This window comes from Petromyzon marinus, chromosome 64 (genome assembly GCF_048934315.1).
Source record: "Petromyzon marinus isolate PM22_M1 ecotype Great Lakes invasive population chromosome 64, UKy_Petmar_22M1.pri1.0, whole genome shotgun sequence".
Classification (NCBI taxonomy): domain Eukaryota; kingdom Metazoa; phylum Chordata; class Hyperoartia; order Petromyzontiformes; family Petromyzontidae; genus Petromyzon; species Petromyzon marinus.
The window spans coordinates 2140128-2164506 of record NC_133730.1 but is presented as its reverse complement, the minus strand read 5'-3'; the positions used below and the strand labels follow the sequence as shown (position 1 = coordinate 2164506).

At 46.8% G+C, this 24379-nt stretch overlaps 1 protein-coding gene and 1 long non-coding RNA gene across 2 annotated transcripts in view; one reads left to right on the top strand and one right to left on the bottom strand.

Annotated features, from left to right (window-relative positions):
- Positions 1 to 24279, top strand: part of BOK (BCL2 family apoptosis regulator BOK) — a 31153-nt gene extending 6874 nt beyond the window's left edge. Inside the window, exons 2-5 of the mRNA XM_032977844.2 lie at positions 11117 to 11427; positions 18780 to 18908; positions 19637 to 19800; positions 21318 to 24279. Coding sequence (XP_032833735.1) covers positions 11117 to 11427; positions 18780 to 18908; positions 19637 to 19800; positions 21318 to 21443 — 730 coding nt within the window. The 3' untranslated portion in view covers positions 21444 to 24279. The remainder of the gene's footprint in view (positions 1 to 11116; positions 11428 to 18779; positions 18909 to 19636; positions 19801 to 21317) is intronic.
- LOC142906399 (uncharacterized) overlaps positions 1 to 24379 on the bottom strand; it is a 67967-nt gene that overhangs the window by 36390 nt on the left and 7198 nt on the right. The window lies entirely within an intron of this gene.

The following is a 24379-nucleotide window of genomic DNA, read 5'->3' as shown; positions in this document are numbered from 1 at the left end:
AAGGGCCATTGGCTGAAATATCACCTATTATATATTTTTTTGTTTAGGCCACTGTCTCACTGTCAAGGCCACCGTCTCACTGTCAAAGGCCACCATCCCACTGTTAAGGCCACCGTCTCACTGTCAAAGGCCACCGTCTCACTGTTAAGGCCACTGTCTCACTGTTAAGGCCACTGTCTCACTGTCAAGGCCACCGTCTCACTGTCAAGGCCACCGTCTCACTGTCAAGGCCACCATCTCACTGTTAAGGCCACCGTCTCACTGTCAAGGCCACTGTCTCACTGTAAAGGCCACTGTCTCACTGTCAAGGCCACCGTCTCACTGTTAAGGCCACCGTCTCACTGTCAAGGCCACCGTCTCACTGTAAAGGCCACCGTCTCACTGTAAAGGCCACCGTCTCACTGTAAAGGCCACCGTCTCACTGTCAAGGCCACTGTCTCACTGCAAAGGCCACCGTCTCACTGTAAAGGTCACTGTCTAACTGTCAAGGCCACTGTCTCACTGTAATGGCCACCGTCTCACTGTAAAGGCCACCGTCTCACTATAAAGGCCACTGTCTCACTGTCAAGGCCACTGTCTCACTGCAAAGGCCACCGTCTCACTGTAAAGGCCACCGTCTCACTATAAAGGCCACTGTCTCACAGGCAAGGCCACCGTCTCACTGTAAAGGCCACCGTCTCACTGTCATGGCCACCGTCTCACTGTCAAGGCCACTGTCTCACTGTCAAGGCCACCGTCTCACTGTCAAGGCCACCGTCTCACTGTAAAGGCCACCGTCTCACTGTAGTTCATAGTTCCATTTATTTGGTATAGCCCTGTGAGCCATTGGGCTCTTGAATCGGGTGCAACAGCAACGAACAAAAAACAAAAACATGAACAAGAACACATCTTAAAGTGACTTTGTGCATGTGCAAACAGAAAATCCAGGAAAAAACAGCAAAATATTCCTGAAATAGCACCGCACGCCAAACGCTGTGTGCAAAAATCCCAGTGGGATGCAAGTCAAACAACAACAACCGCAAGACAACTAAGATTAAGGCCATCAGTCTAACTCCGTACTACAATAAACGAAAACATGGCCAAACCAAAAAACTTTTCGAAATCACCAAAATAAAGCCATAAATGCAATGTAATAGTGATCATAGGGACTGTGACCGAACTTTTTACAATAAACTACATAAATAACATGTAACACCAAACCCTAGAGCCATGGCTGGCTGCATGAGTCACTCCACAACAACAGGAGCATCAGTCGGAGTATCACATTGTTCAATGCACCTTTAAGATCAGCACACTAAATCAAAATACAGATAATACTTTGCAGCGTCATCCGGAGCAAAACATGTTATTTTATTTTACGCCAATGAATAGCAGTGGCAGCTAGGGGTGGACAACTCTTCTAGAGCAGTTGAGTGAAGATTTCATAGGTAGTGATTCAAGTTTCAGTTTATTGGCAAAAGCATTCCAGACGCTGGGGGCATCAATAGCAAAGGCCCTTCCTCCGGTTTTTGTACGGCAATAGGGAATGTGAAGCTGGTAAATGAGTGAAGACCTGAGGTCAAATTTATTCTTTGAAACAGAGAGGAGATCCAGCACGTAGTCTGCGGATTTTTGTATAAGTACATCGTGAATAAATAAGATCTGGTGCACAAGCCGTCGAACATTAAGAGATGTTAAGTTTGACCCAATGTAGAGATCACAGTGGTGAGTCCTATATGGGCAGTTCAATGCAAATCTTAAGGCCGAGTGATAGATGGAATCAAGCTTCTTCAGTACATTACTTGGGGCTGATTTATACACGATATCACAGTAATCAAGTAGAGGCAGTATGGTAGCTTTTATCAATTCCAAATGGAACATAGGGGGGAAGCAGTGCTTGTGTCGATACAGAAAAACGATTTTTATTTTTGTCCTTTTACCAATATAATCAATGTGATCTTCACAATTCAGTTTTGAATCCAGGATGACCCCAAGATACTTATAGATCTTGACTTGCTCTATTTAAAGGCCACTGTCTCACTGTAAAGGCCACCGTCTCACTGTAAAGGCCACCGTCTCACTGTAAAGGCCACCGTCTCACTGTCAATGCCACCGTCTAACTCTAAAGGCCATTGTCTCACTGTCAAGGCCACTGTCTCACTGTCAATGCCACTGTCTCACTGTCAAGGCCACTGTCTCACTGTCAAGGCCGCCGTTTCACTGTCAAGGCCACTGTCTCCCTGTCAAGGCCACTGTCTAACCCCCATCCTACCTTTGCTTATTTGCAAGACAAGAGAGCCATGTAAAGTTGACAAATCTATTTCTGATATCCGAATGCAAGGAGTAATCGGGATGTGTTGGCAAATTAACCCTATTGTGTTCATTTAACCACACTTTGTGTAGATACAAGGGATATATTGTGCGGACAACAGAATCCTCCCTTTGCGCCCACCACATCAGGGTAAATAAGATGGAGGATTTTCATTGAAATCAAAGTGTATTGTTATTTCATGTGTTAGTTTTGGGTCGGGTGGTGCTGTGACGGCACTTCGATTGCAATCAGGATGCAAGTTCAAATCTCAGTCAAGGCTCAATAGTATTGCTGCTGGGTTGATAAAACGAGTACCATTTTAGTAATTGACAGTTTAAGCCTCGAGTGGTATTCACACACGATATCTTTGTGTGATCCACCAACCCCACTTCCAAAACCCCGAATGACTGCCATGTGCCTTCTATCTAAATCACCTGTAATGTGTCCGATCCCGTCAGATCATGGCAGCCTAAAAGGGTTGAGCCTGGTTAAGTGCTTGGGTGGGGTGACCACTGTACATGTAACGTGCCACGTAGGCTTCGGGAATATTGTGTAGGTAGCAGAGGGCACTAAAGCAAAATATATATTCTACTATACTCCGGTACTATGTTCCCTCATCGAAGCTCCTTGCCTGCACCAGTCCGCACGGACCAGCGTGGTGAAGTATAGTAATATAACCCCCACGACCCACATGGCATGAAAATAGACGGCCCTGCTCCAGCAGTGGACTGATAAAATGGCTGTACATGCCACGCGTGCACGCCAGCTACGTGGTCTATGTTTCGACATTGTGTGTCAGTATCCGGGTAGGGGCTGCTGGCGAGTGCTCGAGATGGCTCCATCAACTCTTGTATGTGAGTGCTCTTCTCATTGGAAGCATTTCTGAGTCTTCCATTCTGTAATGGGCGACTGACAAGTCACTGGTCATACGGCAGATGGTCCTGGATAATTTTACTTCTCTGTACTGACACTGCTTTTTAAAGCCTCTTGACATTTGCTTAGCAACTGCGAATTGAAATACGCACTCGGCTGTGTTGTATTTGTGTGATTTGCAGTACTGTATACAGTATTAGGGAAATGCTACCATCTGTTTTTGGTGCAGTCAATACAGTGCAACGTCGCTTATCCAACCCTTTGGGGACTGAGGTGCAGGTTAGGTGGATATGTGAAAAGTTTGAAATGAAAATGAGTCACAAACGCAAACTGCTATGTACATTGGACGTTCCTTGACAATATTAAGGGTGTAAGCAAATGCGCACAATGTTAAGAACACATTGCTGTGTGTGAAGAGGTCACATATGTGAACATTTGTAGAAATGGAACCCATGCCATGCACCGTGCTGGGTGTGGGTGGTTTTCATTGGCCAGATATATTGTGGTCATGTGATGCTCAGATATGTGGAGTTCAGTAATGTTGGGTTTGTTGATTTGGGTATTTTTAAGATTGGACTTTCAAAATTTAACTTTCTACATTTGGGAAAAAGTGCCTGTGACACACTGTAGTTAACAGAAAATGACTTTGTCTAGACACCTGTCCCATAACGTGCGGAGTTAGGAAGATGTGCATCCACGGTATATGGTACACCCACTCCAGTGGCATTTGTACAACATTTGGCCCCCAGCATGACAAATGCAAAGAGTATGAGCACATCACGCCCTTGTTAAATAATTTACATCGGCATCCATTACAGTTCACAAATGTTCGAGGTTTGCACTGAAAACGCACACAACGCTCGGAACTGTTTAGCTCGTCCATGTGTTCCCAGATCAATGACCTCCCATGAATTTTCAGGACAATAAAAACGACACAAGTATAGCTAGGTTTGTCTTGCTGAGTAACAAGATACTTTTTTGGTTTTCAGGGAGGTCTTGCATTGGCATGTTTATCCAAATTCGTGACAAAGAGTTAATTTTCATCAGGGAGAAAAATAGAGTGCTGGGGAAAAAAAGGACATAATGCTCAAAATCCATTTTCCGTCGACCGGCAACTTCATCGCCGTGCCAGGTTGGGAGAATAGCACCAACTCATCTCTGCTTGGTCCACCTACACTGCCTCCTAAGCAATGGATTGCTCAGGTATGTCACCGTGCCTGGGATATGATGGAATAGCAGTATGAAGTTGGTGGTTTCAGAAACATGGACCCTTAAATTGGCTGGGGTGCATTCTAGCAGGGTTAGAATGGCCCCTGCCATTGGAATGTGGAATGTTCACCATTAGCTCACGGCTGCCGATGAAAGCGAGCACCACCTAACGCTCAGTTGAACGCGGCTGAATACTTTTGCCAGTAAAAAATAGGTCGTGTTTTTTTTTTTACCCCCAATTCTTTGACAATTGTGAAATTGTCGTCGTGCCACGAGGTGAAGGATCAATTGGTAAATGTCGCAGAGCAGTGCGCCACTCCCAGTCTATGAGAGAATGACCTTCAGAAGATGACATTAGTGAACCACAGTACATCTGAGATTACTTCAAGGGACCAATTTTTCCACGATAGGGGTGCTGCGCCTTCCCGCTTTGCTCTGCGACAGTGATGCCCATCGATTATCAAACTGAAAAAAATCGTCCGATTCTCAAGAGCTAGAATTTGTGCCACGTTAAGTGAGAGACCCGCGTGAGAAGGATATAGCTGTGCTGAAACCAATTGGCATGTTTTTTTTTTATACGAGCTATGGTGGGAGGTATTTTGGGATGAGTAAAGTTTGAGTTAGATTAACAGTGCTGGAATGAGAATGGTGAATGAGTGTCTTGTGGACATCTGTGTTTGACTTTCCTGGGGCCTGCCGTCTGCCAGAGCCTTGTAAATCTTTCATGGGACAAACTCTGGCGGAACGTGAGACAAAACAAAACCTATTTTGCTTTCCCGTCACTTTTTATTTGCAGCAGTTGAGAACGAAAGAGGGACTTCAAAGGGTAAAAGCTTTTTAGCCTCGGTGTTGTAGACAGAATAGATCTGTACAGCTAAACTTGTCTTATTTTTGTAAATGCCATTACCATCTTCGCATATACAGTTCGACAAACGTCAGTTCTTGTTCGCGCGATTTCACTCGTGCATTGTGAGGAAATCCGTGAGCCCACGCATCGGCTACTCCACCGACAAATAGTCAGGAGGTTGCGATTGATGAGTTTTCTCTGCATGGTGCGCTGCCTTGGCTTGGGTGAAAAAGCTCGACAGCCTTGCAGAAGAGAAGCTGTGCGGCGTAGCGCCTCCCTGGACAAGTCACCTATACCTGGCGAGAAGCGAGGCATCGTGCGCACTAAGTTTTCCGCATTCATCAACATGCACCGACCAGCATCATACAGCGTGGCCAAGATGCGCTGCAGTGGCGAGTTGTTAACTACCTTGTGCCCGGTATGCAGGAGGTCGTGGGTTCAATCCCGACCCCGACGCCTGTATATTTGGAGTCTGAATGTTCTCCCGCGGTCCCGTAGATTTTTTTCATCTGGGTTCTATAGTTTTTACGTACACGTTGAGAATGAAACGTGCGTCTACAGTATTTGGCCGCGATACATTTCCACGCGATAAGCCACTTTCGTTGAGCTATCGTTTGTGGCCAGGTCGCTTCTGATGAAGAGTGATAGAGCTCAGTGGGCCTTATCTGGTAAAAAAACAAAAAAACTTTAAATTTTTGTTTCGTTTACAGTTTCAAGTAAACCTAAACCAGGGCCCAGAGTCGCCCAGAAGTACTGGACCCACCAAACAATGAACTGTGCGGCAGTTGTTTTGAAACTGGCCACACCTTGATGGCAGATGGCTATCGCTCGGACGTAGCACAGAAGGACAAAAGAGCGCGCACGTTGGTTGACTTTATTTGCCGAATAAAATAAGAGATTGTGAAATTACCGCAGATGACGATCAGGCACAGCGCTCGTGCTGGTTTCGTACTCGAGAGTGCGTTGTGGACGGTGCTTTAAATTTGTATTTGACAAATGTACAGTATTGTCCAAGGCCTGAGTGAAGGGAGATTGGGACTGCGTGGGTGTGGAACCACAAAAGTCATGGGGAATTTGCAGGGAAAGGGAGAGCTCCCATGTGGATGTGTGTACATGATGAAATTATTTATTTTAGCATTATGTACTCAATGTCAACCCAAGAGAAGTTTGATATTCACCGGATGTGTTTTTCTCCGCACGGTTGGTTTCTGCAGTACACGCATCAGAACGCGGCTCTCGTGATCGGGACATCCGTGCCGCTGTTTAGAGGAGCCGGTGGTGGCGCTGGCCCATTGGGGGATCCAAAAAAATAAAAAAAAATTGCCTCCACCCTTTTTCAATTCAGATATAGAGATACAGAAATGATTATAGATAATATAGAGATGTCAGAGATATCGTGAGATGAAATGAATGTCTACTTAGTGAGAAGAGAGAGATACAGACGAGACGGATGGAGTGAAATGAGAGTGAGGTCGACAAGAGATAAATGCGGGAGTTGGATTAGAGAGAAGAGAGATTAATTCAGAATAAAAAATTTATTTAAATTAATCGTAATTATTTTATTTTATTTATCCTTGCCAATCATTGCTGCTTGGGGCACAAAGCTTTTGTTTAGCTTGCTTATAACACTTACTACTATTGAGAGGAATCATCCCTAAGGCCAGGAAAGGGGGCTGCATCAGGGCGAAAATGACATTATTTTTATCTCATTTGTAATGGTTTTGATTTTGATCTTTCATGTCTGTTCTATTGGCATTGAGTTACATCGGAATATTATGTTTATATCATGAATAATACATTCTCACATGCACATTTATGGTCGTAGTTTGAGCGTAAGAATCTATTTTAGTCGCTTAGTCTATGAGAGCGACCCTCTAGCTGAAATGATGGGTCTCCGTTTACAATAGGAAATGATCGTGGTTATTGTTCTGCGCTGGTGGTTAGGAGTCAACGAACCCGGACAGGATGCAATGCTTGACAATGAAGAGGATGATCTAGAAACAACCCAATGGTGGGGGGGAGGTGATGCCCAAATGTAAAGCCTTTTAAATAGGGCCCTACGTCAGTGCAATATGTACACGCAGGGGTAAACAATCTAGATGAATAGGATTTAGATGCAATGACGCAGTAACAGTTGCGAAGGAGAGTAACCCACAGTGGATATTTGTTTGTCCCCATCAGCGCTGATGAGCTGATGATGCTATTGTGAAGCTCTTATTAGTGCCTGGCTCGCTGATGGTTCACATGCTCCCACACAGTTGAGTGTGCCGCTCTCAAAATAAATAAGCCTTTGGAAGCGCTGTGTCAAAAACTGGCCGTGCCACGTTTAGGGCAGGTCAGGCTTAGTGACATTAGGATAGGGTTGAGCAATATTAGGAAAGACAGAGTCTCAAGGCTTTTTCAGTAAGGTCCTCCATTAGCATGATTGACCAGTTTCAAAGCTCCGCAAGTATAGATTCAAGAATCCATTGCCTTACTGCCAACCATATAGCCACTTGACAACATTCCTGCATGTTTAAATCTTTAGTCGAGCTCGTATATCCTGATATCTTGAATGTATGTTATTTAGTCAGATCTCGGGATGCTAATTAAATATATTTGCATCTGGCTGAGTCCATGGAGAGAAATGTTAGGAAATAACCAGGTGTCTAAGGTTTGGGAAGTTGCGTGACATAATAATTATTCCATGTATATAGCACTTTTCACCAAGGATCTAAAAGCACTGTACAGGACACAGCAGCAGCACACACTCAGCATAAATATAATATTATAATCCATTTACTAAATGAAGTAAAAGTTTAATAAGCGGAAGCGTATAAATATATTTTAAGACACATTTTTTAAATGTCCACAGACTCGGAGATCCTTGATATCTTGTGAAAGAGCATTTCATAGCCTGGGGGCTAAACGGGGAAAAAGCTCAATCACCCATAGACCGAAACCTCGAGCTGGGAATGCGGAGTAGCTCTACAGTCCAGCAGAGGATTAAATCCGTCTGTGCAGACGTTTTGAGAGTTATTCCCTTGTACCGGTGGGCGGGTGTTTTCGGGGAACTCAGCTTTCCCGGCACTTGCCAAACACTATTGAATGAAATTGGCCAAACATCTCAAATGCAGGACCCCCTTTCGATTTCCTGGATAAAAAAAGAGCATTCTTATTCTGCGTCTTGCATGAACGTGTCACCGATGTGCATCTTGCATAAATATGTGCTTCCTGTGTGCGCCGCATGGATATGTTTCGTGACACTTGCTGTTTATATTACCAGGGGATCCATAGTTCTTCACAGTAACGTTACACAATGCTTGGTGACCAGTGACTAAACGCGTACAGTAGCAGCATCCTGGGTCATCTGTGCGACCCTCTTCCAACTGCCTGTATATAGAGTTTAGTTGTAAAATCAGGACGGCTTCGGTTTATATACTTAAGGTCGTAGAACTACACTCGGTTGTGTTTTTAATGTCTCACATTGAAAATAATAAGGCAACCATCCGTGGATGGACTGATAGAATCCGTGGATGGGCTGACAGAATTGTGTGTGTGCGCGTGAGTGTACTACCCATGCGCAAGTAGTTGGTGTGCTGTGCCATGAACCTGGCGACCCGAGTTCGATTTGAGATCACGGCCACCAAGACCAGTAAATGATTACCTGATCCGGTCCTGGACTTCCTCTAGGTCGACATAACCTTAAATGAGTACCTAGGTGCGATGTGTAAACGTCAGCACTGGGAAGACAAAGGTGAATGGGCACAGTGCTGGCCACACCCACCACCTCGTGTGTTTTTTCTGGGTGTCATAGGTGCTCGCTAAGAGCACTTGCCTCAACAGTCTGTTAAGGCTACAAGGGGGATGTTTGTCTTTGTTGCAGTACAGCATGTGATAAGTGAGCCCCCTGCATTGACAGCACTTGTTCTGAAAGTCTATGTATCTCAATGGGCCGTCTTTGTTCTTGTCCATAGAATATATGTACAGGGAGTGGTGGTGGAGTGCCTCAAACACTGCTCCACTTTCTCATGTTCCGCCAAAACTTGACCATCCGGGTTGGATTTCTAAGGTCAATAATTATATTTGCCATCTGAACGCGGCTTTGGGCTCCCTTATTGCTCGCTCAGCCTAATGCTGTATATACATTTACGATGATGTGGTCAGCTTCATCAGTGAGGAGACACGAGGCGTCCAGATGTGTACGAGTCGGCCATACCACCCTCTAACTCGTGCACTCCGTGGGGCCTGATCATGCTGCTCGCTTTGAGCATTTGCACTGGCAAATCAGCAATTCTAAACAGAAGGAGTTTAGCCTTTCTGTGCGTGGGCGTGTGTATGTACTTCGGAAGTTTATTTACACAAAGTTTCTTTGGCTCTGAATTCAGGGGGAGAAATGGATAAGCACCGTCCTTAAGTGTGAGAGGCCCCGTTTGGGTGCCAGCACTCAATGTTGAATTGCCAAGCTTGAGCTCGAAGCTGTGTGTAGCTTTGAGTAGCCGGCTGACTTCATCATTTAATCGGCAAGCAAAACAGACGGGGTGTGGCGGTTCGGGGCGTGCGTTTTCCCGGGAGCGTTCGAGGGAGTCCCGTCACCCAAGTCCACTCGGCAAAATCAAAATTGGCAGCTGACTCGGTGTCCCCTTATTCAGTTCAATACAATTTGAATTCATCAAGTGCGTGAATTTGGCCACATCTTGGGATGCTGTGATAAAAGACATATACACAGTTAGGTTGTAAGGGGAAGAGATTAGGGTTTCCTTAAGTTGAAGGGGAAGAGGTAAGAGGCAATTGAAATTAATGTTTGCGAGACAGACCTGGGAAGTGTCGAGTGTTGCGTAATGTTTTATGGCAAATTTTTGTTTTGCCTCTGGGCAGTTTGGCCCTGGGAGACAATGCCAGCAATGCAGAAGGATCTAAAAGGCAGCAATCAATCAACAATACTGTCTGATTGGGGAGTAATTAGCATATCATTATCCAAATGTGGATCAGCAAAGCACGTAACGTGCATTTTCAAAGTGTGTACGATATTGACAAGTGGCTTGGAAGCCGTTAAATGTTGCCTCGCGTAGGAATGGTTTATGTAAATGTTACATATGAATAGACCAGTCTCTAATTATGTCTCCATCAGATTTGTTCTGATGGAAAGAGAAGTAAAATAACGGCAATGAGTTGAGGAATTATATTTTGAAATTATTGTATACGGCGTGTTAAGATGTAGTTCTCCCCCCAGTTCTTCCCATTAAATATATTTTTTTGTAGCTCAGGTAGCTCCCCTAAGCCACATGCTGTAGGTTGAATGAATCCCAGCAATCTTTGCATTTAGAGATGACATCACCATTCTTGTGCATATTCTCCACAGCCTTGTTGTGGCCACCAACTAAACACAGCTGAGATTGTGGCTTTTTTTATTATTCTGGTGGCAGAATGATAACAGGTCCCTGCAGGGTGGGCTGGTAGGACAAGTCTCTGCGCTGTCTATTGCTGATTTTACACCCAACAGCACGAGATTTCACTTCGTTAAAGTATTGAAAGGGGACGGACGGACACATTCATCTATTGCAGGCTGGTACACTCAGTTTACAACTTCGTTCCTACCAGTATAAAGGCAACTCTATACCTTTAGTATGCCCGAGCCGATTTGCGCTGCAGAGAATTACGTTTGCAACATTTTCAATACCTTGTGCGACACGGCTGTTTTTATTCAAAAATGTATTTGTTTTGCTTTTGTAATTTTGGTGACCCAGGTAAGTCATGCAAATGACACTCTTACATCCTCGTCTCTCGAGTTCTCACCTGGATGAACAAAACAAACTTTAACCACCAGATTTGCAAATTATAAAACTTAAGCGCCGAATTTCGCAGCCGGTTTATACTTCCCGACATCTGAGCAGAGCGTCTGTGCGGCAAACTGGCAGGTGCCGGGGGGGGGTGGGGTGGGCTCCTGCCCGCTTCGCGGCTGCGCTCCGTCGCGGCCGCCCGGAGAGCCCAATGAGCGAGCGAGCCATGGACCTGCTGCGCCAGTCGTCTCTGCGGCTGTCGGTCGAGGTCCTGGACGCGCTGGAGCGCGGCCCCGGCGAGAAGCAGCTCGTGACGCAGGCCAAGGCCCTCTGCCGCGACTACATCAACTGGCGGCTGCTGCGCGCGGGCCTGGGCTGGGGCAAGGCCGAGTCGTCGGCACACTCCTGCAGCAAGTTCACCGAGGTGTCCAACACCGTGCTACTGCTCGGTGAGACGATTGGTGCTCGCGCGCGCACCACGCTCTTACGCTCCCGTGCCACGCTGCTGTGTTACACCCCGGTGCCACGGGCCACGTGTCGCAGCGCCTGCGTTAGTGATTTGCACCCGCCCTGTGCCGGGATCCCATTAAGATGGAAGGAAAATATCATTTCACAATGATAATTGCAACTTGTAACACGCCGCGTGGTATTTGTTCGCTCTTGGAGAGAGTGAACGACTCGGAAGCGTGAGGAGGAACCAGAGGAGCGGAAAGGCAGAAGCCAGGCAGTGAGCCGGCACGTATATCAACTGCCCAAGCTCTGCGGTCCTTTTTATATCAAGATGTTCTCTCTCGTTGTATGTTGGACTTCTTTCGCGCCATGTCTCGGACCGCATTCGTGAACACAAAGCAGACCTTAAACACGGTAGGACCAACACCTCGGCCGTGGCAGATAATTGTTCTAATTCAGTAGGCTCACATGCCATTGACTTTTCCAAGACAGAGGTTCTTTGTAAGCCATCTGGCTTCCATGAGATTCGTTCATGAGGCTATCCACATATACAAGCACAGAGACAATTTCAACCGAGAAGATGGATTCTATCTTAGCAATCATTGGAAAGATTTGATAAACCATTTCAGGTCTTAATTGATTGTTCACGCTTACAGTGGTTTTCAGACAGCATACATTATAAAAAATTTCGTCTCCCCCCTCCTCTTTTCAGAATATAGATGGACTAGTCCTGGGTAAACTGCCAAATCGCTGCGCGTGGCGCTAACGTTTTTTTTCATAAATAAATAAATGCGCCGTTTAAAAATAAATTTATGCGAACCAACACACCTGAAGACGACCGTTTGAGTTATGGTCGAAACGTCGTGAGAATTTTTTATTGTTTTATATATTTTATTATTTTGTTGTTTCTCTTCAACGTGACTTTACCGAAAAAACTAAGAATACAAAAAAGCAGTTCTAAAGAAATACACTTTCAATTTGTAAGTTACCGAGGCTCTGCATATCTAACTTTGACGAACTGCGGTGGACAATTGTGTAACAGCAAATTGATGTAACTTCATGTCATGCAATGAGATATCGGCGATTGGCGAGACATGTTGGAAATAGGAAGGGTCCAAGGACAGACCCCTGTGGTACGCCAACTAGGCACGGCATACGGGATGACTGTTTGTCACCCAGCTTGATGAACTGTGATCGACCATGTAGGTATGACTCAATCCACCCAAGTGCTGTACCCGATACACAGAACCTTGACCTTAGCCGCCCAGTGAGTATCTCATGGTCGATGGTGTGGAAGGTGGCCGAGAGATCGAGACTAACCAACGCTGCGGCGCACCGGCCATCCGTGATCTTGCAGAGGTCATCGGTGATCTTTGGTCGAGCCATCTCAGTGCTGTGGAACTTCCGGTATGACGACTGCACTGGATTGATTCTGCCCGTCGCAGCGACATGGGGAAGTGACCGCTTCAGACACAGGCACTCTGTGACACTTGAAATCATACTCGGGGTTGAGATCGGGCGGTATAGTCTGCGGTGTCACTATGGTTCAAGCCAACTTTTCCCAGGAGCGGTGTTACTTGCGCCGTTTTAAACCAGTCTCGGAAACAGTCCTCGCCGAACAAAAGATTTGCCACGTGGACAATGAGCGGCGCAACCACGTTCGGGCATGGTTTGAAAACATGCGCTTATAAATCACAGGTCTCGCTGCGTGTACTGTGAGCAAAAGAAATCGATGAACGGATGTATCATAAATCCCTGGTAAAATCACACACCCGTGACAATACCCGAAAGGCAATTCAATCTTGGCTCCGATGTGGATAAAATATTTCACCGACAGGGATCTGTGTACGGCTCTTCCGGATTCATGTACCAACTTCGGTGTGCACTTTAACCCCAGGTTTCACGTCTGCCGTTTTTACAGCCAGGTGTAATAAATACGCTGGGTTTGTTTGGGTTTATGGCCTGGGAAATTATTACCCACGGGCGTTCAAGGTTAAACGAGGCCTTCTGTTGATTATATTAGACTACTCATATACTCACTGTAGTCACGTTAGGATTGCCACCTGTTCTGTATTCTGAGGAGCATCCTCTTTCTCAAGCAGCTATTGTCCTGGGACATTAAAAGTCCTGGTTTTTGTCGCTTGCGAAATAATGATACACCACTCAAGACAATGCATTCAGATGTAGTTCTCTACTCTTCCGGTATGAAGAGATCTTCTTCTTCTTCTTCCCATATGATAGGGTTAGCTCCGAAGTGGAAACTCTATGCCGCGTCTTCTTTGGTTCTATCGGTAAAGTCACGTAGAATGAGAATAAAATAATAAATTGATAAAATAACACAATAAAATTATCACGACGTTTCGGCCACAACACAAGCGGCGTTCATCAGGTGAAGGTGATGAAGGCCGCTTGTGTTGTGGCCGAAACGTCGTGAGAATTTTATTGTGTTATTTTATTTGATCAATTAATTATTTTATTCTCATTCTACGTGACTTTACCGAAAGAACCAAAGAAGATGAATCCTTGCAGTCACGAAAGCTTTAAATCGAAATCTATGCCGCGTGTTGCGCGTTAAGATTAATTCAACCAGAATCACAGCAGGTTTTGTTACGTCAAGATGACGTAACCATTTTGTGTGCGTATTCTACACATGGCCTCATCAGAATCTATATTTATACTGGAAGAATCTGATAAGCTATGAAATTTTTTTCACAGAGGTCCAGCATGGGTGGATTAGCAAGATATAATAACAAACAGAAAAAAAAACGCTTGGTGTGTAAAGAAAAGGTTAGCAGGTCATGTAGATAAATAACAAATAAATTATATAAATACAGATTACATAAGTAAATACATTAATGATGGTTAAGAGCTCAAAAGGAGCCGAGATCACGGAACATTTCAATGCAGGCCACTGAAGGGTAAGAAGGCAAAACTGCAGGACCGGTTTTTGACTCCCATGTGGGCGAGACGATGTCACATTAACCCGCAGCACCACGCACCACCACCACGCAGCACCACCACGCAGCACCACCACCACCACGCAGCACCACCACCACCACGCAGCACCTCCACCACGCAGCACCTCCACCACGCAGCACCACCACCACGCAGCACCACCACCACGCAGCACCACCACCACGCAGCACCTCCCACCGGCGCCTCCAGCATTCACTGGAGCGGCGCCACGGTTATCGTCCTAAGGCTCCAACCTCTGCGCTCTCATCGCAGTTTTTTTTTTACAATTATTTGACACTGTAGTTTCTTTGTAAAACATATTTTTTTACGATAAATGTCAACATGCAATCACAAACTCCCTACACTTTAATGTGTTGTTTTAAGTTTCTTGTATTGATAGTGAAAAATAACATTTTTTATCAGCGCGGTCAGGAATTTGTTTCTAGCCGCTGTTTAAACTCTTCCAAGAGTGTATATTCTTCGGGTTGAGGCCAGGGAATAATTCCACCAACCCCAGCGTTGCAATGAATTGTTAAAATTCGGGACCGTAATTTGATTCAAAAATTGATTCTTGATTTTGTGGCCTTGTTTGCAATTCTTTATTTGTTCCGTCTCCTCTGTACAGTTCCGTTCCCTTCATCATCTTAAATCTGACGTGAATGTGGAACGTGCTCAACATTTGCGTGCACCACGAGTAAGGAGGCCTGACGTGCATGATCTGATGCATTATGAGGGCGGCATGTGGAGGGTGGGGGGTGGGGGGGGAGAAGTAGGCAGAAGCGAGTCCATGGAGGATCTTGAAGACAGGGAGGGTGGTTTGGAATCCCGTGGAGGGATTTTGAGGAGGAACGGCGGGGTGATTTCATCTCATTGAAGAGTGCCTGGATAATTCGGAATTTTGAGGTGCGAAGGGATTTGACGAGGCTAGAGTTCCACGAGTGTGGCGGGTGTTTTAGTCGAGGCCTGGGGCGAGGCTAGATGAGAGATCGAGTCGCTACTGATGTCACGACACACGCGCGGACGTCGCCACGGCCTGTGCGGAATTGGTCGGTGGCCGGCAACGATCCACACGCCCAGCGATTTCATCAAGTGTCGCGATTCAGGCTCGCAATCCGATTCAACAAAGTCAACTGTTTCATCGTCTCGTTCTAAGTGTTTCCCGCGCGTTTTGTCAGCTGCGTAAGCCCACGCATGGATTATTAGCAGATTAATTGCATAGCATTGCATACATCGTAAAGAATCGTGACAAAAAAAAAAACACCCCACACAATTGTCTACACTTGTCATGATTACAATAATCGATTTTTAAGTAAAAAAAAACCCGATGCATCGCTAATACGCTTAATGCGTAGGTCATCACGTGCCGAGCGCATACGCTGGGGGCTGTCCTTTGACCCCCAACCCCCCTGTTTTCTTTCTGTAATGTCAGTGCCGGTCGGGTGAGTCCGGTTGGTCGCGATGGTTGGTTGGTCGTGACTTGCATGAATTCCGTTGTTTCATGGCACAAACGAGAGGAATTTGACCTGTGACCTTGCGGTGTTGTCTCTCCCCCCACCCCCAACCTCGCTGCGGTATTTCACTGCGCAGTTCGGCTCTTATCTTGAACATACGCTTGAGATGTGTCCGCGTATACTGTACAGGTTTAACAGGCTCGTTACGTGCAACCGAAGCAGGAACTACTACCGGCCTCAAACTTCATCATCTTGGCCCAGCGCATTTCACCTGTGGTCCACTCCATTCTGTAGCAGTGCAGCTCTCATTAGGGGGGGGGAAAACAAATCTGACTTCCCTACTGTGTACACAGTTGATCACTTTAAAGGCACTGGTCAAAAGTCAACTTGATTTTCTGCTCGAATGTACATTGAGGTCGTGCTCATCTCTTGTTTACAACAAGTAAAAGTAAAGTGGTGACAATGTATCGACCCCGGAGGTATGAAAGCCATAGTCAACCCCCCCCCAACCAGGATTTGAATTCGCAACCTTCTGATCGAGAGCTGCACGCTCTCCTCCGCTGAGCTACTTGCAAGGGCATCGGTAGCCAATCACATTCTGTGTCCCACTGACTAAGCCCCTGTGGTCTCACGATGGTCGTCCAATCCAAGCACTGCCCAGACTCGACTCTCTTTAGACTGAGAGCTGGTGAGATCGGGCACATTCTGGGCGCTTTGGTCATAAACACGCAACCTTTTTGGAATCGCACGCAAATTTAATATGCAATCAACACTCAGCCACCCACAGTTCGCCACCAGTTGTAGCCCAATCTGTAGCAGTCAAATCATGTGGCCCGCAGTTCAACACCTGGATAAACTGAACTGGACGGCTGCCGAGACAGACTCCGCAGCCAAAAATCCGCCCACCCCTCCCAGACATCGTTTCAGTCGCGTGGCTTGTGTAAAAGGCAAGCGGGGCAGCCACTTAGACTCAACAGCTCTGTCTCGAGCAGCAGCAGCAGCAGCTGACGAAAGCCATGTGGCGTACCATACAACAAGCAGCCAGCAAGAGACCAGAGGAATTAGAAATGAAGGCTGCCAGCATGCAAACATTGCAACAACTGGAGAGGGCTGCCTAGCTGCAGTGCTATGCTTTACGCCACAGCTACACGGTACAGCCGTAACCATGCATTCATTCAGAATTTACATTTAATTAGTTGATGCAGGACGGGATTGCAAGCTACATTTTGGAATCGGACTGGGGTAGTATGGTTTTTTTTTACATACAGTTAAGATATCTGACGTCGTGGATAATTTGGAGCTTTGAAGTTACTTGGTTGCTCTTTTGTGTGCGAAAACGCTCGTCATTTGGAAGCGAGGCGCAAATATTATTTATTTTAAAAACAGGTAAGGTTTAGCATATCTTATTGCCAAATATTCTTTCCATCGTGTCTCACTTTTAGTTAATCTGTATGTTATCAGATAAACAGATGACTTTTTCTGTTGTCTGACCCTTCTCCACAGCCAGGCTCCTGTAGCACAGCCCCAGGACTTTGGCTCCATAGACACAGGTCTAGCACCTGGCTGCATCACTGAGATCCTGGGGATTGCCTAGAACGTGCCATCACGGCAGAGTGATTGCGTCAGCCCACACTGCACCATGCCACTGCCTGTGCATACCAATAATATATCGTGAGGAGTGCAACTGCGCTGGGTTGTTTTTGCAGCTCTGCTGCTGTACAGCTTTCCGATGCATTTTCGGGTTGTGCTGTGTGTTGTTCGGCACTATATCCGATGTTTCGCTGCACGTGCTGGGAACGTCGTCCCCCCCCCCACCACCTTGTTTTTTGCTTTGTTTTTGTTCCGTACAAACCTTGCGGAGGTTTCAAGGTTCACGCAAGCAAGTGTCGGATTAGATGACGTTGAGCTTTAACCGTTGCCATGTCGTAGACGACGCTGACCGGGTGATGAGGATCGCCGTCCTACCCTTCTGTGTACGCATCTCTTGGCGCAGATTGGGCAAGCACGGATTGCTTTCAAATAATGCAAATATATTCTCATGCTTCACGACGCGTGCATGGAACAGTGCGTGTGAGAATAAATTATTCACTATTCATGCAAATCATGTGTAAATAATGTTCTCCAGTTACCTTCAGGCCGATGGAATGTAGAACACGTCAAATGTGATGGATCATCATGTGCACTCGATACGAGGTCGGGCAGACGAAACAACAGATGATATTCGAATCGCATTTTGAGTTTGAATTGCGACGATTTATCGAATCTCGTGGGGGAGGGGGGGGTGATTTGTTACATACGTAATGCATACGAGATGCATGCTGGTAACGTCATATTGTTCATTGCTGTTGTGGACGAGAGGAAGTATCCCAGCTCACTAGTGATCGCTTGTTCAAGATATTGTGAATGAGACGAAGTCACATGGCTCATTACGCACACTTCCTATTATCCAGAATATTACGAGTGAAGTTCTGCATTGCACATTTTGTGATGTCGTCGAGTGTGTGGGTGCGTGTGTTTGTCCATGGTGCGTTGGTTGGCGCACTGCACTACGATCCCAACGACCCAAGTTGGATTCCTGCTCACATCGGTGATATCTGGACCGGTCCTGGGCCTCCTCTAGGTCGACTCAGGCTTAAATGAGTACCTGCTACAGTGTGTAAACATCAACATTGGGGAAATAAAAGGCAGCCAGGTGTGAAGCTGGCGACTTCATCCTCTTGCTTGCCGTGCCGGCCTTCCAAGGCTGTTGTCGCCAACAGTAGTGTAGGCTATGCGGTGGATCTTTGTCTTTTTAGTGATTGTGGTGTTGGTTGTTTAGTTGTGCACGCATTGACGTGTTGTTGGATTAGCATGTCAGTGTCTGCATGCGCGCGCGTGTGTGTATTGCGATGGCGTTTATTTATCCTTACTTCGGGTTTGTGTGTACTCTGCGTGCTGTGTGCCAGGTGACGAGCTGGAATACATGTACCCGAGCCTCTACCGCAACGTGGACAAGCACCTGGGCCTTTCGGTGGCGTCTGAGGCAGCCGTGACGGAGGCTCTGCAGGCCGTGGCTCACGTCTTGTTCGGCACAGGTGCCGACCCCTACCCGGATTCCCGGCTGCTGCTCACCCCGAGTCACTCCCCATGCTCCCCGCCAACCCCACCGGAGCCTCTCCAGAATGCATGTTCATGTGGCCCTCGAATGACGATCCTACGGATACTGGGCAAAACGGACTGGCTCGGTTCATGAACCAGGCTTGTAGTCTGTGCCCGGAATCTATCGCTTGAATAACTGGTCCGAATCAGCAGCCACTGGGCCACATGGCTCGAATGCAGTGGGGGTGGGTAGCTGCCTTTCCCAAGTGAGCTGCATTCTTTACCTGGGCTCGTCTGAGGTCATGGGAGTCATAGGGGGACAAGTGGTGGGCGAGTGGCGTCTGTCGCCAAGTTGAACCTTAGAGCTGCGTGTTTGTAAAAAAAAAAACCCACTGCGGACATTGTCGAAAATATCTTATTTTGGATTCGGATACCATAGCCTAAGTGACGCATAAAGTTACACGTCGTTAAACATATCTGTATTTTGATCACTTCCCTCTGGCCACTTTGCAATTCCCCCTGCTCAAGAAGTGTGTAACACTCTCATCTACTGTACCTTGCTGTTCGCTGTTGGCCGCTTGACGCAGTGGGCATTTGGGCACTGCTCAACAACTTCGCAAAAAAAAAAGTTTCCCCCGTGCATCCTCGCCCATCTCCGTGCGTCCCCTTACGACCCCCCCCCCCCGGTGGTGACCCCCCCCCCCCACCCCACACCGTGGCGTAGGCATCACGTGGGCAAAGGTGGTGTCGCTGCTCGCCGTGTCGGCGGGCCTGGCCGTGGACTGCGTGACGCAGGGCCAGCCGGCTACGGTCCACGCGCTCGTCGACTGTGTGGGCGACGTCTTCAGCGCGACGCTCGTGCCCTGGATCCGCGCCCGCGGGGGATGGGTGCGTCCCGCCTGACCACCCCCCCCCCCGATCACCCCGCACCCCCACCCACGTGACTCCACACGCTTGGCTTGATTTTTTTTATTTGCCGGTTTTTTTCCCCCCCCATGGTGGGATTCTTAAAATTTTACTTAAGTCAAAAATCAGATGTCAGTGATTTCCGTGTCATCTCCTGTTTACAGCTTTGTTGTCCTTCCTCGCACCTCCGATTAGCACGATTGGCCACGTACGGTGTGAAAGAAGTTCAACATACATAGTGATGAGCGAGTGGAGGAAATTCCACATTCTAATGGCGTGTGGGGGGGGGGGCAGTCTATTCATAGGAGAGCCACTGTTAACTTTCTCACAATGTGGTACTCGATTTATCGACCCTGCAGAGATGGGCCAAGTCAACCAGATGTGCCAAATCAACCCCCAATCAGGATTTGAATGTGCAACCTTTTGATTGCGAGCCGCTCGCTCTGGCCTGTTTACGTATCCTTATATGATCTGTATGTCACAGCTGGTAATATATACTTATTATAAAGTTTTTCCTCCAGGCATGCTGCTACGTCGCTTCCCATCATCAATTTCATTTTTACAAACCCACTCTCTCGGCCTCGTTCTTTCACCATTTTTAATTCAAACAGAGCCGAAAAGCGCACAGATTACAAGCCCATGTTGACCAAACAGAACCATTATAAATGGTGCGCCGTGTACAATCCCACCATCATCTGTGACCTGGATCAGAAAACACTTATCCAAGAGGCTAATTGCAATGAGAGGTGGTCCAAGTAACGAGGCGTCAGGTCACCAGTGCTATGAGTAATGATTAAAATTGAGAAATAAATACATTATCATAATTGAACGGGGTGGAACTAGCTTGAAGACATGTATATGTAGTAATGCCACTGAAATGTTATCAAGAATCGTGTCCTACGGAATGAATTGCCCCTGCCACAGAATATGGAATGTCTTGACTCAGGCTCTGAATTGTAAGCAGCAGATGAACAATGTGTCCATATGTGTCAAGCTATTAAATTCGGCAGGAACAATTTATTTAAGTGAGACTCACGAACCACAAAGGGATGAAAGTGCTCGCATCAGCATTCTAGCAGGCCTTATGGGGGTTATTTGTGCGTGATCCATGTGCGTTGGGGTTCCTGCTGTTACTTGGCAGTAATGATTATTGCTGCGGGATGTGGTGTACATGGATGCAGTGTGTGTAGTGCACGCAAAGGGTGTGCGCACATACTTTCTACATGTGGTGCATGTGTATGAACACGTATGCATGTGTGATATGTGCATAAAGTGTGAACACGTGTGGTGTGTGTGGCACGAGTGTGTGTGCATTGCGTGCAGTTTGTATTGTGTGCTTTCAGTGTGTACGTCTGCATGGTGTGCGCACGTATGGTGTATGTTTAGGCTATAAGGGGGATCTTTGTCTTTGGTGTCTGTATTGCATGTATTGTGTACTTTTGTGCTGACTGCATGTGCTTGTATGTGTGCGCTGTGTCTGTTGCATGTGGCATGCACAGGCGGATATGGTGAACACCATGACCTGCCGGCGCAGCTCGCCTGCTTACTACTGGCTCCTGGCCACCGTTGGCGCTGCCGTGGGCATCCTGGGTCCGCTGCTCGTGCCGCGTCGTACTGGCAAATGACGACCGGCCCCACCACCGCCGCCCTGGCTTCACCCAGAGGAAGGACGGGGTTGTATAGAGCTTCACTTAATTTAAAAACAGACAATGGTTGCAGGGTTTTTTTTTTGGTATTTTTGTTTTCGGTGACCGAGCATCGCCTACTCAAGGTCTCCGGAAGGAGAAGTTTAAATTACGCAGACGCGAGACTGGCGACATGCAAACAAGAGACATCCCTAATCGCCTTCCTCCCGCTGTGCCTACGCGCCAAGATTAACCCACGATGGACGCAGGGCTACATGCCCGGGGAGACCCGGTGCCTCGTGAGCGATTGCTGAACCATCAAATGAGAGTGAACAAGGTGTGCGTGGATTCCATGGGGTGATGGTGGGGGGGGGTGTTCAGAGTGGAAGGTTCATTGTCAAGGGCCTGGCGTAGTCCACCACCAGAGAGGCCATGACGTAGAGGATTCACCGTGAAGAGCCAGGTTTGGAGGGCCCAGAGGGCAGGGATAAGCATAGAAGGTTATGCCAAGGAGGATGCTTCCTATGGGGGTCCAAGTGTTGAAGCACTAGGTTTGGGGAGCAGGGCATGAACGTTCTAGCTTGCAGGGCATTATGTGGAGGAATCCTTGTGAAGGCATGGAGATGCCACCTTGAGAAGCATTGCGTGAAGGTCCCAACGTAGATGATGGATCTACTGTGGAGTGCTTAACGTGGAGGCCAAAGCTGCTGACTCGGTCATCCTAATGGGTGCCCTTTACAAAACATTTGGCAATGGCAGGAATGGAAAATATAATTTTAAATACTTGTAAAACGTGATGATAAAACAGTGTTTAACATACTGTATATGTATGTACACACATATACACAGGAATTGATTATAACGCCTCTAATGGGACTGCAGTGGGGATGCAAAATCATGAAATACAACACGCACTTGTCAAAAAATATAATTTTTATGCACATGATTTGATGTGTATATCATGGGCTTAAGAATTGATATCAATTCACATTTGCGTAGTACTTCCTATGGGAGCTGCCACAATGGTGTTATGGTTGGCACACAAGATTTGTAATACAGAGGTTGGTGGTATGATTCAAGTTTCTGGCGCAGTAGTGGAAAAAATTGGGCAAGTTTCTTAAATCCTCCCCCACTCCACCACCGCCTGTCTACCCAGCAGTATGATTGGTTACAGTCCAGTTAGTCTATGATCGGCAGGTCACGAGTGGCGAGGTAAAGCGTGGGTACATCCAACTCTTACAACCCATCTGGTCAGTGTGGTATAGTACACCAAATATATTCTCGGGCTTCTACTCTTTCTTTCTGCCGTATGACGGGACCAAGCTGACCGTGGGATGTCCAATTTGGCGATCCACTTCGGTGGCTTCCTGAGATGCCACGTGGAGAAATGAAGTGGCTCCAGCAACAGGTCCTCGGTGGGCAGTTGATACGCTATGATCTCACGGTCTGGAGTCGCATCCCTCGCCTTCCACTCGTGAAGCTGGTGGCCACTGCCTCATTGCCCCTCCGCGTCCCATTGTGCGGATTCGATTGAGTGCCATCCACTGTCTGAGGAGGTCGAAGCCAGGAACCTCCGCTGTTGGGGATGGCTCGCTGCCAGTTGCGTGGATACCCTCTGCTGTTTCCCAGAACGGATGGTGTGATCATAGGCACGTTCACTGTGGGGTTGTTCCGGACTTTGTTGATCGGAGGTCGGAGTTTGTTTTTTTATTTTTTTCCCACGGATGGTGGGACGGTGTGGGACAGCACCGGGAGCCACTCAGTTGGAGTGGGCTTAAGCGTCCCTGACAACGTTCTTATAATAGTGGAGGCAGTCGTATGAGCAAAAAATTGCAGGGCTGAACCTTTACCTTTTACCACCCATAGCACATATAAAGGTGTAAGCTTGATTTCTACCTATGCAGACACATACTGTTTATTTAATGCAGATGCATGTCCTTTCAAACAAGGTCATGAAAACATGTCGAGATGCATTCACCTACAAGTTTACAGGTGCACATGATTTTACACCTGGATGTAGTTTTAAGTGTATGTAGGTTTTACATACATGTGTTAATTGCATGGTGTTACAGGTGCACAAGTGTAGATAAAAAAAACCAGGAAGTGTACGCGTTACAGGTGTGTGGGTGTACAAAGTTATGGTAGCTATGTGTACATGTGTGACAGTTGTGCAAAAGTATGTGTACAGGGCAATTGTATAAAGGTGTATAGGTATATGTGTACACATGTACAGGTGAGGATGGGAGGTGGTCATAAGATGACAGAAAAGCAATGCATTTTTTATATATCCCATGTTGGTCTTCACGGGATACTCCAGTTTCCTTCCACATGCCCAACACTCATTAAATGGTAATCAAGAATCATATTGTCGGCATGAAGACAACTTAAATTAAGACCGTGTACATTTTCCTAAAACCCCTAATTCATTCAACTCCGACATTTGTGTATCCTAAACTTATCCCTCCAAACATTCCAATGCAGGGCCCTCTCCTTTAAAACATTCTCAAAGACTCATCGAGACTTACACACGTGGAACGGGGGGGTGGGGGGCATTCTCATTGAGGTATACGTGCATGAACAGGGGGACATTATTATTATTGTTGTGTGTGCAAGAGCACACAGGTGGAGATGTAAAGCTGTACTGTACGTGTGTCAAGGCATTTGTGTTCCAACAGCTCGTGAAGCACGTGTGCAGGTATCGGCCACGATGCTCTGAGGGGTCATGTCCCCCCGGGCTACTGGACGATGGTATGCAGCAGGTGCCGATGCTGACAAAGGATGTGAATGTGTGCAAGCCAAAACAAATAAAAGTCATGGGCCTTGAGAGAAACCATAATGCATGAGTTGTGGTCACTTTTGTTTTTTTCAAGTACAATCGTAATGGTCATGAGCTTACAATTACATAAATTAGGAATTCCTAAGCGCATTCCTCTCAG